At 38.7% G+C, this 15,492-nt stretch overlaps 1 protein-coding gene across 2 annotated transcripts in view; it reads right to left on the bottom strand.

Annotated features, from left to right (window-relative positions):
* Positions 1 to 9,535: 9,535 nt before the first annotated feature.
* The window catches only part of dnaaf6 (dynein axonemal assembly factor 6), a 79,223-nt gene continuing 73,266 nt past the window's right edge, over positions 9,536 to 15,492 (bottom strand). For both annotated transcript variants that reach the window (XM_072271244.1, XM_072271245.1), the window contains exons 5-7: positions 15,173 to 15,269; positions 12,742 to 12,827; positions 9,536 to 10,691 (exon numbers count right to left, since the gene is read on the bottom strand). In XM_072271244.1, coding sequence (XP_072127345.1) covers positions 10,562 to 10,691; positions 12,742 to 12,827; positions 15,173 to 15,269 — 313 coding nt within the window. In that variant the 3' untranslated portion in view covers positions 9,536 to 10,561. The remainder of the gene's footprint in view (positions 10,692 to 12,741; positions 12,828 to 15,172; positions 15,270 to 15,492) is intronic.

The raw sequence follows: 15,492 nt of genomic DNA, 5'->3' as shown, positions 1-15,492 counted from the left end.
CCACAGGCTGCATGAATCAGGTGCACAGTGAAAGATTTAACTGCACTATTTACACAAACCACTGCACTATCTCTCACGACTAATTCACCACCATCTCTCACTATCAAAATTTTTCACCATCTCACTAGCCTCTCACCATCTCACTAGCCTCTCACCATCTCTCACCACTGCCTTGAAACCAGTCATTATCTCACCGTCAGGTGACAGAGATTGGTGGAGTCATTGAGTATGCGGAAATTGTCTACCAGGAGAAATCGATGTGTTGGTGAAACATGCACAGAAATATAGATGGAGTTTAATCATGAAATGATCTATTTTGGGAGCCCTAATGAGGCTATGATATACACCCCAAATGGAAAGTCCTTGGAATTATGGAGGAACAGAGGGACTTTGCATTTAAGATTCTTGAAGGTGACAGTGTGGAGAAGAAGATATTTGAAGCTCGCCTTCTTTAGCTGTCATAATGAATACAATATAAAGGAGGTTTTGCTTCATCTTTATAAAACATCTGTTAAATCTCAGCTGAACTACTGTTTGCAGTTCTGATCACCATCACTAATAGAAGGCTATAATAGAGGATGCAGAGAAGATTTTGCAGGATGCTGGAATGTTTTATTAAGAGAGGCTTGGTCAATTTTAGAGTCATAGAGCACTACAGAATAGAAAGTGCCCTTCAGATAATCTTGTCCATGCCGAACTGTTGTCCTGAGTCGTCCTATCACCCGCATCTGGCCCGTTACCCTCCATACACCTGCCATCCATGTACTTATCAAACTTACCTTCAATATTGCAATCACCAATTCCTCTGACAGCTCACACCATCCTCTGAGAGAAGATGTTCCTCCTCAAGTTCCCCTTGTTTATTCACCTTTCACTCTTAACCTATGACCTCTAGTTCTAGTGCCAACCAACATCAGTGGAAGAAGCATGTGTGTATTTACCCTAACTATACCCATCATAATTTTGTATATCAAATATCCAAATTTCTTAGCTTATTCTTAGAGTCTTTCTTGAACAACAGAACAATATTAGCTATCCTCCAGTCCTCCAGCACCTCATCTGTAGCTGAGGATGTTTTTGCTACTGCTGCCAGGGTCCCTACAATCTCTGCACTGGCCTCCTACAAGGTCTGAGGAGACAACTGGTCAGATCCTGGGGACCTATCCACTCAAATTTGACATAAGACAAATCCTAAATTGATTTTTTGCATCTGTATTTACTTGGGATATTGACAGAAAGTCTTGAGAATTGAGACAAGACAGTAGTGCATCCCAATTACAGAAGAGAAAGTGCTTGCTATCAAAGCAAATTAGGGTGTATAAGACCATGGTGATGTTCAAGTGAACAAATTTTATTCCTTGCTATCCTTTTGCTCTTACTGTGTATCTATAGAAGCACTTGGGATTCTCCTGTACCTTGTGTTCCAGATCAATCTTACGCCTTCTTTTAGCCCTCCTTCCTCCCTCTGAAGTGGATCATTTTCTCTTTACTGCCTATTCTTGGTATGCACCACCTTCTTCTTCTAAACCAGGGCCTCAATATCCCTTGAAGATCAAAGGTTTCAACTTGTTAGGCAAGGCCTTTTATTCTAACATGAAAGTATAAACACTGTACTCTCAATAATTCACTTTTGAAGGCTTCCCATTTACCAAGTGTACCTTTGCCAGAAAACGACCTGTCCTAATCCATACCTGTCCAATCCTTTCTGATGCTATCAAATTGGCCTTTCTCCAATTTAAAATTTCAACCTGAAGACCAGTCCTATTTTTCTCTACAATTATCTTGAAGCTAATGGAGGAAGTTAAGAGGAGACTTGATTGAAGCATATACAATGTTAAGTAATATAGATAGGATGGACTGTAGGAAACATATCCCCTTATCAGAGATGAAGACATTATCACCAAAACTATCAAGCAATAGTTAAACTCCAGTTTTCTAAATGCCCACTTTGTGTTTTGCTGGACCGTCACTACTTTGGTCAAAACATGGACCAAAGAAATAAAATTCAGAAGCTAGGTGTGATTGGTTGCCCTAGACAGCATAGGATCATAGATCTACTCAATGTAGAGAAGACCTCATAGCAAAGATAGTACATTGATGTATGAAGGGTGATTGATAAGTTCATGGCCTAGGGTAGAAGGAGTCAATTTTAGAAAACCTAGCGAAGATTTCCTGGTGGTGGCTGATGGAGTAACAGCAATCTGCCGTTGCTCCAACTCTAATTATCTTACTATTTCCAACCTGTCTTGAAATTTCTTTTTTAAGTGTGATATTCTTTCATTATGGATACAAGGAGTGCCAGAGGTACTAAAAAGGATAATTTTCCTGCCTCTTTGGATTGTACTATGGAATTGCTGCAAAGTCATACACAAGAAGCCTCTGAGAAGTTTCAACAACTCAGTACTGAATTTAAACAGATAGATGGCAATTTGGACTCCATCCAACAAACTCTTAATGAACATGATAAACGTATTAAAAATAATGAGGAAAATTTGTCGGCTCTGGAAACGGAAGTGGATGAATTGCAGAAACTTTGTGAAAAGCAATCAAAGTCCAATGAAAAGTTAAGACAGAAGATTATCAACCTAGAAAATAGTAGAAGGAACAACCTACAGGTTCTGGGTCTTGAAGAATTAATTGAAGGTAATTATCCTATGGAGCTTTTTGCAAACTTTTGCAAGAATTATTTCCAGAGATTTTGACGTCTGTGCCTATGATCAATCGAGTTCACAGATCTCCTGCATTTAGACCTCCTAACGGTCAGAGACCAAGATCAGTAATAATCTGTTTTCAGGAATTTAAAACAAAGGAACTCTCAGTTCGCGAATCTCGTCGAAGAGGCATGATTGACTATAATGGTCGCAAGATTAGAATTGTTGAAGATTATTCACCTGAGGTTAAGTTCAAAGAAGTTATGTTTGAGCTTTTTAATAAGGGTTTTCACTACCCAGCCCGACTCAGAATCACACTTAAAAACGGTTCTTTCAAATGGTTCCGCCTGACTGTTGAAGCACAAAAGTTTTTAAAATCCAAAGGCTAGCTATTTAGTTTCTCCTTAGCTAAAGTCACAAGATTAATGAGAAACTTTTAATTTGCAAATCCCGTCAAAGGGGCATGATTGGTTATAGGGTGGAATATTAAGATTCTCGAAGATTATTCGCTTGAGGTTATGCAGGAATGTGCTAAGTTTAAACAAACTCTGTTGGAATTTTTAAAATAAGGGTTTTAACCCGTCCCTTGACTACCCAGTTTGACTGAGAATCTCATTAAAGATGGATCCTTTGGTGGCTTTGTTTGAACACTAAAGCACAAAGATTTTTTACATTTGAAGGCTAACTGCTTAGTCTGTTTTTCCATGAAGATATAAGATTAATGTTCGATGTCTCTCTGTATGAATAATTGTAGCTTTTACTTTTGGTATCTCTTTGTAACTAATTTCCTTTCGTATTTCTTAATACTGTATTTTTGATATATGAGAATTGAATCATTGAATCTCTTGTTTGGGTATTGCTTAGTCTAGGTTGGAATATAAATAACCTTGAAACTAATTGGAGCGATCACCAGGTTTTTGGGGGGGTTGTCCGTAGTTCGTACAAACGTTTGTAGATGCCGACTTTCTATTGGTCGGTTTTCTTTCTTTGGTATGGTTTTTTTTTCCCCAGAAGCTGTTTTCGAATTTTTAGCCAACTTGTTGCTTGATTACAATTTCTCAAGGTTTACGGCTTGGTTTTTAACTTACATTTTAACCCTTCCTTTAAATAATATTAAAAATGGACCAAACTATTAATATACTCAGTTTTAATATGAAAGGGTTAAATCACCCTGTTAAATGTAATAAGATTTTTGCTTATATTAAGAAATTTAAGGTCCCTATTTTTTTTAAACAAGAAACTCACATACGCAAATGTGATAATCTACGTTTTTTTTGCCGTTGGAATGGACTTTGTTTTCACTTTACTTTTCCGGCCAAATCTAGAGGAGTTTCGATTCTTATAGATAATACATTTTCCTTTGTCCAACATAAAATAGTGTCTGATACTAATGGATGTTTTGTTATAATTTCAGGAAAACTAGATAATAAATTAATAGTATTTGCCAATGTGTATGCCCCAAATGTAGATGACCCAGGTATTCTGTGAACATTTTTTTTCATTTTTACTAGATCTGAATCTTTATTCTTTGGTGATGAGAGGAGATTTTAACTGTTGGCTAGACCCAATTTTAGACCGATCATCTTCTAAACCAGCGTCTCTTAATAAATCAGCTTTGTTTATTCAATCCTTTTTATTGAAGTGTGTTATAGTTTTTTACATCCTTCTGATAAGGAGTATTCGTTTTTTCCCCATGTTCATCATACATATTCCAGGATTGATTTTTTTTATCGATAGTCAAATGATTTCATCAGTTCGTTCCTGTGACTATAAAGAGATCGCTGTTTCAGATCACGCTCCTATATTTCTATCTTTAAAACTCTCTGGTCTTCTTCAAACCAACAGATTCTGGTGTTTTAATACAACTTTGTTATCTGATAAGGAATTTTTAAAAATTTTGGGAGAAGCATAGTATTTTGTTTTTTGAAGAGAATAAAAAGGAAGAGACTTCTAATCTTATTGTATGGGATACTTTCAAGGCCTATATTAGAGGACAAATTATTTCTTATACTGTGAGTGTTAAGAATAAAGCTAATAAAGAAAGAATTGAATTAGCCAATCAATTGAAACAATTAGATCAAAAATATATTCTAGCTCCAGATCCTGTTTTATATAAAAGATGTGTTGAAATTAAAACTAAATATGATCTTCTGTTAACATATCCAATTGAAACTTAACTTCTTAAAGATAAAACTCAATTTTACATTCACGGAGATAAATCTGGCAAAGTATTGGCCAACCAATTAAAAACTTCTGTAGTTAAATGACAAATTAAAGAAATTTGCAAAACTAGTGGTGCTAGGACAACTGATTACTCTGAAATAAATGATACCTTTAGAGAATTCTATTCTAAACTTTATAGTTTTGATTCCCCTAAAGATAATACCAGAATAATTTTCCAGATCAATTAAATATCCCTGCACTTTCTGCAGATAATTGCAAACAGATGGATCAACCCATTTTTTATGAGGAAACCGCTGAGGCTATACATTCATTACGCTAGGGGAAGGGTCCGGGTCCAGGTGGATTTTCTGGAGAATTTTATAAGGCTTTTTCTTCATTAATTAAACCGCAGTTACACTTAGTCTTTTTGGATTCTTTCAAATTGGGTAGTTTGCCTCAATCTTTTTATGAAGCTTCTATTTTGCTTATCCTAAAAAAGGAAAAGGATCCAAATGAATGCTCTTCATACAGGCCAATTTCATTACTCAATGTTAATACTAAAATTCTTTCTAAGGTTCTGGCTCTTAGGATTGAAAATATTTTACCTTCTATTACTTCTGATGATCAGACTGGATTTATTAAAAACCGACATTCACATTTTAATATACACCGTGTATTAAATGTTACTTACTCTCCTTCTCTGGGGTTATTGGGGGTGTCAAGGAGGGGTAATACCTCTGGTAGGGGGAACATGTTGTGTCCTTTTCAAGGTGGTTAGTCCACCTTTGGTCCCCACCTGGCACTCAGCTCTCACCTGTGGCTCCCAGTAGCTGTTTGCATGCGACAGCAGGCACACCCCGGGCAACGGCTTCGACAAGGTGGCTAAACCAGGTAAGGGTAGCTGACGGGTCTCAAGCCCTCGGTGAGATAGGGAGTTGTCTATCCCAGCATGCGAAGACAGACTCCGGCGGATTGAGCAGATGAGACTAATGGAAGGTCTAACGGTCAAGAAGCCGGTCTCTGCAAGCGTCATGGAACGCGTAGATCACAACTAGACACAGAAGACGTCCTGGTCATCCACTGTGTCTAGTCCCATCTCCAGCCATCTCGACTCTCGTCTTGCCACTGGATTCAGATGGGAATTGGGAAGAGAGAGTGAGGCTGACGCTGTGCAACTCTCCCTCACTTAAATCCAAATCATGCGCTAGTCTCGACATCAATTGGTGTCGAGGTCCTCATCGACAACGATGGATGAACATGAACTCTCCTTCTCAGGAGGTATCGGAATGCGTGCTATCCTTAGATGCTGAGAAGGCCTTTGATTGGGTTGAATGGAATTATTTATTTAAAACCTTAGAAAAATTTAATTTTGGACCAGATTTTATTCAATGGATTAAATTACTTTATTTATCTCCTTCTGCTCGGGTTCTTACTAATTTTCAAAATTCCAAACCATTTAAACTTCACCGCAGAACTAGACAAGGCTGCCTGTCGAGTCCTTTGCTTTTTGATCTAGCTTTAGGACCCTTGCCATTGCTTTTTGAGAATCTAATGATATCTGTGGTATTTTAATGAGAGGTATCACCCACAAAATCTCGCTTTACGCTGATGATATATTGCTTTTTATCTCTAATGTTGAGACCTCGTTACCTTGCATACTTTCTTTACTCTCCCGTTTTAGCCAGTTATCAGGATATAAATTGAACCTACATAAGAGTGAATTATCTCCTTTAAATAATTTGGTATCAATTAATACTAATCTCCCTTTTAAAATTGTAAGGAATCAATTTACTTATTTGGGTGTAACAATCACTAAGAATTACAAACACCTGTTTAAAGAAAACTTTCTTACTTTATTGAACCATGTAAAAAAGATATTATTAAATTGGTCATCTCTTTCAATATCGTTGATTGGATGAATTAATTCTATTAAAATGAATATTCTATCTAAATTTATATATCTTTTTCAGGCTTTACCCATTTTTATTCCTAAATCCTTTTTTGGCTCTCTTGAATCTATTTTATCCTCCTATATATGGAAAAATAAACGTCCTCGTTTAAATAAAGTTCATCTTCAAAAACCTAAGAAGTCTGGAGGTTTAGCCTTACCTAATTTTAGGTTTTATTACTGGGCAGTTAATATACGATATCTTACGTTTTGGCTATATTATATTAATCGTGTAGACTGTCCGGTATGGGTTTCTTTAGAAGCTAACTCTGTTAATAAATTTTCTATTATTTCTCTTCTTGGATCCTCACACCCTTTATTTGTAAGTAAACTAAATGATAATTTAATAGTTAAATATACTCTGAGGATCTGGATACAATTTAGAAAATATATTGATTTATTGAGATTTTCCCATTCTAGTCCCATTTATTCTAATTTTTTTAAACCCTCCATGACTGATTTAGTTTTTAAAGAATGGGACAGGATGGGTATTAAATGTTTTTGAGAACTGTTTGTTGGAGGAAATCTTTTTCATTTGAGCAATTGTCAGCTAAATATAGCTTAGCCAAAACTCACTTTTCTAGATATCTACAAATCAGAGACTTTCTAAGATCTCAATCATGCACATTTCCTATAAGCTCAGATAAGAACTTACTAGATGTAATTTTTAATTTGACACCTTTTCATAATGGTTCAATATCTAATATTTATGGTATGTTACTAGAGATGAGGTTGTTCCTTTAGACAAAGTTACAAATCTCTGGGAACAAGATTTACAGACATCAATATCTGAGGAAATTTGGAATGAAATTTTTAAACTGGTTAATCATCACTATGTGCTCACCATTCCTTCATACAATTTAAGGTGGTACAGAGTCCATATGACTAAAGATAAGCTATCTTGTTTCTGTTCGGATATATCTCCCTACTGTGACAGATGTAATAATAGAGAAGCTTCATTAATTCATATGTATTGGACTTGTCCATGTCTTGAAAAATATTGGAAGGAAGTTTTTCAAATTTTTTCTTTACTTTTCAAAGTCAATTTTAAGCCTAATCCTCTGACGGCCCTATTTGGTATTGTTGCAGGACAAGATATCAAGCTGAAGACATCTGATTTACAAATTTTGGCCTTTAGCTCTCTCATAGCTAAGAGGGCACTTTTGTTTAAATGGAAAGATGTTTCTCCTCCTACTCATGCTCAATGGTTATGCGACGATATGTCATACTTAGCTTTAGAGAAGATTCTTTGTTCAATTTCTGAATCTCGTCAAGACTTTCAAACATCGTGGGGAATCCTTTCTGAATTATTTAAAAAACTTTCAAAACCCTCAATTCGTTGTTAGCTATTATTAATTTTTACTATACGAGAAGGTATTTTACCTTTTTTTCTCCTTAATAAACAGCTTCGGTCTTGGTAGGGGTTAGACTTTTTTTTTGTAATAAATTAGTATATTTCAATATAACTTTGACTAATCTACATGAATACGGGGTAAAGAGATTGTTATTATGAATAGATATAATGTAATTGGTAGTTTTTTTTACCTTTATATATACTTTCTTGTACTCTGTATTCTTCTATGTAGAGGTAAACAAAAATATTGACAGAGAAAACCTAGCACATTTATTTTTCCTACATTTACACACTTAGTCCAGCGGTCGTGGAGCATATGGATCCCTTCTTTGTGGAAGTCAGCGTCTTGGACCTCCAGCAAGTGGTCCACAGCGGGTGATTGATAAGTTCGTGGCCCAAGGTAGAAGGAGTTAAGTTATTAACTTCAAACTTTCTGCATTTTCACTCAGAGCTGAACTGCACGTGCATGTAACGAGAGCGTCTTGGACCTCCAGGTGGTCCACAGCAGGGGTGATTGATAAGTTCATGGCCTTGGGTAGAAGGAGATAAATTATACAGCTCTTGTTACATGCACGTGCGGTTCAGCTCTTTGAGTGATAATGCAGAAAGTTTGAAGTTAATAACTCATCTCCTTCTTCCTTAGGCCACGAACTTATCAATCACCCCTGCTGTGGACCACTTCTACAAAGAAGGGATCCATATGCTCCAGGACTGCTGGACTAAGTGTGTACATGTAGGAGGGGACTATGTTGAAAAATAAATGTGCTAGGTTTTCTAAAATTGACTCCTTCCACTTTAGGCCACAAACTTATCAATCAACCCTTGTAAACTAATGCAATTGTCAGTTCATGTGGAAAGTAAATTTAGAAAGGACAGAAGAGTGGATTTTCTGTGCAAAAAATGTGGTGTATGAAAGATGTCAGGATGATAATACAATCAAGAATTGGACTGCAAATGGGGAAATGAAAGAAGTGAAGAAACACTAAATGGAAAAGCAAAAATGGAAGCTAACAGAAAAGGTTGTTCCACTGGCAGATCAAGAGTGAAGGGATAAAATGGGGAGCAGATTCATCGTGAGATCAAAATAGAAGCTGAAGGAATAAGATAAAATACTGCTGTGGTCACTATAAAAGAAGAGGTCATTGAGATGTTGATGGACTAAAAACTGAAAAAGAGGAATTACTAGAAAAGCTTTCTGTCATAGCAGAAACCAACAGTTCCGGGCTTAGGCCGCTGAGAGAAGAGAATAAAATGGAAAGGTATAGTCATAATCTCCCGGAGGACTGGAGAATTGCAATATTATCCCCCCTATGTTCAAATACAAAAGGAATTAAGGACAAACACAGCAATCACAGGCCTGTCAGTTTGTCGTTCATATTTAATGTCAGCTCATTTTGACTTTTATCAGTAGGTCATTTGCTTTATCTATTGCTGCTGATTTAATACTTGAATAGCATATTATTGAAAACCTTGGAGAAATCTAATATCAAATAAGTACTCTGAGACACATCGATGATGAAAGAATAACTAAAATAGGTAAGAATCAACAGGGCACGCACAATGTTTACAGATAGAATCAGAAATATTTAATTAATACTCTTCCAGAGGCTACAACAGAAATTGTAATAGGATAGCGATGACGTTAAAGCTGACCAAAAAGGAAAGATATTTGAGATCAAAAAGGCATAGATAACTGATAAAAAGTACAACACTCTATGGAAAGGATTCAGTTCACACCAGTTGGAAATTCCAAAGGCAACTGAAGAGAGGGCACAAAAAATGGAATTAGTGCAAAGCAAGACATATTAATTAATAATCCAACATAGCATTATAGTTAAAAAAGGGCCTGAATTGAATGGCTTATGTACATGAGAGGAACTTTGAGATGTATATTAGGAAAAATGGAAAAAAGGCAGAGAGTGGCAACAAGCGAGAGATTTTCAGAGTGTGTTCTGTCTTTGGGTACGTGATAGAGAATCAGCGATTTGTGCTCTATTTTCTCTGGTGTATCGTCTTAGCACCTTTCACCTTTATAGGGTGGTTTGGCAGGGTTAACAGGGTAAACTTTGTGCTTTAACAATTTAAATTTGTGCAGAACATTATGAAAAAGATAGATTACAATTAATATGGAACACCTTTTTCACTTAACGCCTTCAGGAATCAAACGAGTGATAAAAATCCACAAGAAAGATTCTCACAATACTTAACTTCGATGACTCCCTATTGTCTGTGGTGTTTCCTGGAGGCAAGATAAGGTTTGTTGTACAGCACTGTGTTGGTAAATTATTTTGTGCAGTCCCACTTTTCTTTATGAATGGTTTAATTACATAGTTTTGCTCTTTAAAAATGTTGAAAATAGTGGACAACAGCGCAGACTGATATTTGCTCTTGTATAATTAATCATTGCTCTGACTCTTCTGAAGTCTCCAGCTCCTATTGATCTGCTCAAGCAAAGTTAATGAAGTCATACTCTCTCTTCATGGTTAGGGTGACTTCCAGTGTGTGAGTGTCAGAGTGGAACTGAGCCCTTCCATTCTTGTTGTCCACTGGATGGGGTAAGTGTAAACCCAACTTGCTGGAAAACAAAAGGAAGTCAGGAAAATGACAATGAATTGCAAAGGTGAGCTTGCTTAATGTATACCAATCCTACAAAACCACCCCCAGTTTAAGAACTACAAGTGACATATATCCATTTTAGAAGTCTGCAGTCCATGAAGACAACAAAATAGCTTGGTAGACCTACAGTTAGTGTAATTCAGTTTTATGAGCTTTACCTATAAGGTTGTTTCTGAGATAAGGTTGCTTCAGAGGGCACCCCTGTCCCCAATCAAATCACTTTTGCACATTCAGAGTCTCACTCCCAACACACTTTGCCTCAGATGGCTATGATGAAGATGTGATTATTTGTCCCTTTTGCCGACTTTGCATTTGCAGGGAAGGTCTGGGAAAGGTTGCATGGGTCCTTGTCAAGGTTTGGCTGAGGTTCAACTCAACAGAGGATTTTCTGATCTACGGACTGTTTCTAGGAAGACACACTGAGACAGACGTCAGATGATGCTGGAAGATCATCAACTAGATGAAAGGCGCTTCTGTCTGCCTAAAAATTTCTGGTCTTCCAGTGCAATGAAATGTCAATAAGGGAAAATTGCCATTTGGTACATTGCAGGCTGCAGAAGTATATGCCGAGAGGTGCAATGCAAAGATTCCGTAGGGAAGGTTTGCATTCTAAGGTCCTGTTGCCAATGGGCACAGAGGGGCTAGAGCAGTCCCACCAATACAGGAAGGGAGCATTGTTCTAAAAGGCCACTTGAGTGAGATTGCATTTTGTGACAAGAATGTTTTAACTTGATGATGTAATGAATATGAACAGCATTTATTGGCTGTATTTTATTTCCTTGATTTTTATGAATAAAATTTATTTTTGAAATAAAATCCCAGTTGCTGCAGACAGTGACCTAGCCACTGGCCTTTCTTGACTGTCACAGTGGTTCCTACTTCCAGGGAGTTGCAATAGACAAGAGATCGTGCTTGAATTAGGAATCAATAATGGTGTTTGATATCCAACAAAGCATCCAGATTTCCCTGCCTTTACATATTTTAAGCAGGCTTTGGGAGTCAATACACTGCATCTTATTCTGCATACCCATCGGTCTTTGTGGAATACTACAATAAAGAGACATTCCTCTTACGCCACCCCCTCGTCGGCTTAATCCACTTCTTTTGTCTCATTTCCAGCTCGAACAAAGTGTCTTCCCCTGAAACATTATCTCTGTTTTCCTTCCCACAGATGATGACTGACCTGCTAAGTATCTCTAGCAGTTTCTGTTTTTATTTTCAGACAAAGCTTCTGTCTGAGGCTGCTGGAGAAGAACATGTATGTGACTTTACTCTGCAATGCTACCTTTATCCCATGCTCTTGCACCTTGCTGAGATTCCTTTGGATGGACTTGGGAGCAAAGGGAAAAACACACTAATAGGGATAGGCTGCCTTGCCATTACTGATCAAGGGGCTTACATTCTAGCTACAATATCTGATGGTTCCTGAGAGAATGGATGAAGGATTTACTTGGGCATTGTGGGGAGGAGGAAGTGGGAAGCAGGAAAGGAGGTGAACTAAAAGTTTATATTAAAGAATCCAGGAGTTCCGCATACCTTCGGAGGGAAAAAGACGAAAAAGAACTCAATTTTGATTTCTACAACTTCTAATCGCTGTATTTCTTTGTCTGTACCATTCAGCCGTTTGTGATATTGGCTAAACTTGTTCTTTTCCCCTTTTATTGGGAATGGAGAACAATACCTGTTACGCATGTCTTCTCTAACTGCTCCTATTCCTTTACTGACCACTTTGTTCTCGTGATCACCCTGGTTTTGCCCTGTCAGCGACATCCACCCTCCCTACAGTTTAACAGTCTTCTTCAAAGTTCTCATGACTGGTCTTCGACCTGAAACATTAACTCTTAATTTTTGTTGCCTTAGCTGCAGACCTGATCTGTTGAGTATTTCCAGCATTTCCTGTTTTTATTCCAGAGTAACATTGATTTTTTGTGTCCCCTCCCACCCTGAGATACAAGGTGAGACTTCATTTAAAGACCAGCCTGTCTCTGTCAACAAAGTGTCTCACTTACTAGGTGGAAGATCTAAGGCCCAGAAATCGCTCTTTAACATCCAGAGTGAGATCTGCTGGTTTGCAGCCTGGCAGTTTGATTTTTATCTGAAAAACAGTTTTAAGAATATTACCCAAAGGCTATCATCAATATCATGAAACAACCTAACAGTCAATTAAAATGGCTAAATAACATGAGATTTTGCTGTTCTTTCTGCTGATGCTATTAATTAATTCTCTATTCATTGATCTTTAATAATTTCTAGACCTATAGTACCTTGAATGTAAAGCTCTCTTCAAGTCCTTTAAAACCCTTCCACATATCCATAACTTGTCAGGTCTTATAGACCTATATGTACTTTGAGCTGTCCTGTCCTGTCCTCCCACTTCTTTTAATTTGTGGCTTCAGTTGTCTGAAGCACCCTCCGTTAACACCCAGATTTCCCTGCAGTCCTCCTTCAGGGGTTTACTTGAAACCTGTCTCCTTCAGCAAGCTTTCGATCACCCGTTGCCACACTTTCTTAAGGATCTTAACATAAAACCTTGTTAATTACCACCCATCAAGGTGATGCACATGAGTATCTCAAGCAGAGAATGAACATAGCCTTTAAAGGTTTATGCTCGATTTATGAAAGTTTGGAATGAGCCGGTAATTTTAGCCGTCAACATAGATTCATCGCTAATGTTGAAATTGAACTTGATGAATGATCAGATTTAACTCTTGTTATTTAAGGAAAGCTGATAGTAATTTATGCAAAAGGAGTATATTGAGTGATGTATCTCAGTCACTATGCATATGAAGTATGGGTTGTTAAATCATGTCTGAGGGTTACTCTGCTACAGCACCCATTGAAAACTCGGTTGATGCCCTTCGAATCTACATATAAATACTAATCTTTCCGGAAGATACAGCAAGGAAACAAGCTTTTTGGTACATTGGGTCTGTGCTGCCCATCAACTATCATTTCATGTTAATCTACATTACTCTCTTTGTTTTTCTCTCTCCCCACGTACTCATTCACTTCTTACACACCAGGGGCAATTTACAGTGTGGCCAAATAAAATACCAATCCACACATCTGAAAGAAAATTGGAGCAGACTGAGAAAATGCACGTACTTTTAGAGACAATGTATCAATTTTACATCGAGAGCACTGGAGGTTAGGATCGAATCCAGGTATCTGGGGCTGTAGGCACTGGTGCGGCTGTCATCATGGCTTGGCTTCGCGAATGAAGAATTAGGAAGGGGGCTGCCCACATCTGCTGCAGGCTCGCTGGTGGCTGGCGAGGCCAATACGGGACAGGCAGGTCCGGCCACAGCAACTGCAAGGGAAATTCTGTTCTGGGTTTGGTGCTGCTGTGTCACAGATCTTTCTCCTTCTCCTTTTGTCCTCAATGCCAGCCCTGCGTGTGTTCTCGAAGGAGGAGACAGACTGGGAATGGTGTGTCGCCAGGCCTCGCGATCGGAGGCTAGATTAGACCACTGGCGATGGTCGATGTGACAGGCACCAAGGGATTTCTTCAGAGATTCCTTGTACCTCTTCTTCGGTGTCCCTCTGTCATGGTGGCCAGTGGAGAGTTCGCCATACAGAACAATCTTGGGCAGGTGATGATTCTCCATCCTGGAGACATGCCCTGCCCAGCGCAGCTGTGTCTTCAACAGCATAGCCTCGATGCTGGTGATTTCCGCCTGATCGAGGACCTCGATGTTGGCAACGAAGTCAATCCAGTGGATGTTGAGGATGGTGCGGGGGCAGCGCTGGTGGAAATGTTCAAAGAGTCGTAGGTGGTGACGGTAGGTGACCCATCACTCGGAACCGTACAGGAAGGTGGTCAGTACAATGGCTCTGTACACGCTGATCTTTGTGCCTTTCTTCAAATGCTTGTTGTTCCAGACTCTTTTGTATTGCCTGCTGAATGCGCTGTTTGCCTTTGCCAGTCTGTTGTCAATCTCTTTGTCAATCTTGGCATCTGACGAGATGGTGCACCGCAGGTAGCTGACCGTTAGGCATCCATTGGTCTCGTGAGACCATGGATTTGCGCCTTGGAAGGTTTCCAGGGCGCAGGGCTGGGCAAGGTTGTATGGAAGACTGGCAATTGCCCATGCTGCAAGTCTCCCCTCTCCATGCCACCGATGTTGTCCAAGGGAAGGGCATTAGGACCCATACAGCTTGGCACCGGTGTCGTCGCAGAGCAACGTGTGGTTAAGTGCCTTGCTCAAGGACACAACACACTGCCTCAGCCAAGGCTCGAACTAGCAACCTCCAGATCACTAGATGAATGCCTTAACCACTTGGCCACATGCCAACACCTGTATTGTCAGTACAATCCACTAACTCAACCACATATCCTAATAGTGATATGAGCAACGGGTGGGGCAAAGATCTTACTTATGTGTGGTACAACTTTATGACTAAATGGCTGCAACAGTCATAGCAATGATAGTTGCTCACCACCATGTCTTCACAACAAGCTGTGGATCCATCCTTCCTGCTCATGCCTAGAAATACATCCTCCGTGCCAACTCTCTGTTTGAACAGAATTTCATACCTAAAGACAAAAAACAAACAACTCACATGAGCATCAACGTAGAGGAAAACAAAAGCACAGTTCCACATTAGGAAGGATTTTTTTTACCAATTTCAGAAAACCTAGGTCAGACCTCAGCTGGAGTATTGCATGCAGCTTTAGTTGCTGAGATAGAAGAAAAATGTCATCATGCTGGAGAGGGTGCAGAGGAGATCGGAGCATAAATTACCTGCAGTGTGTTGAT

The sequence above is a fragment of the Mobula birostris genome, chromosome 10, assembly GCF_030028105.1.
Source record: "Mobula birostris isolate sMobBir1 chromosome 10, sMobBir1.hap1, whole genome shotgun sequence".
Lineage (NCBI taxonomy): Eukaryota > Metazoa > Chordata > Chondrichthyes > Myliobatiformes > Myliobatidae > Mobula > Mobula birostris.
Note: the sequence above shows the minus strand (reverse complement) of the source record. Positions and strands in the feature narration are given on the sequence as shown.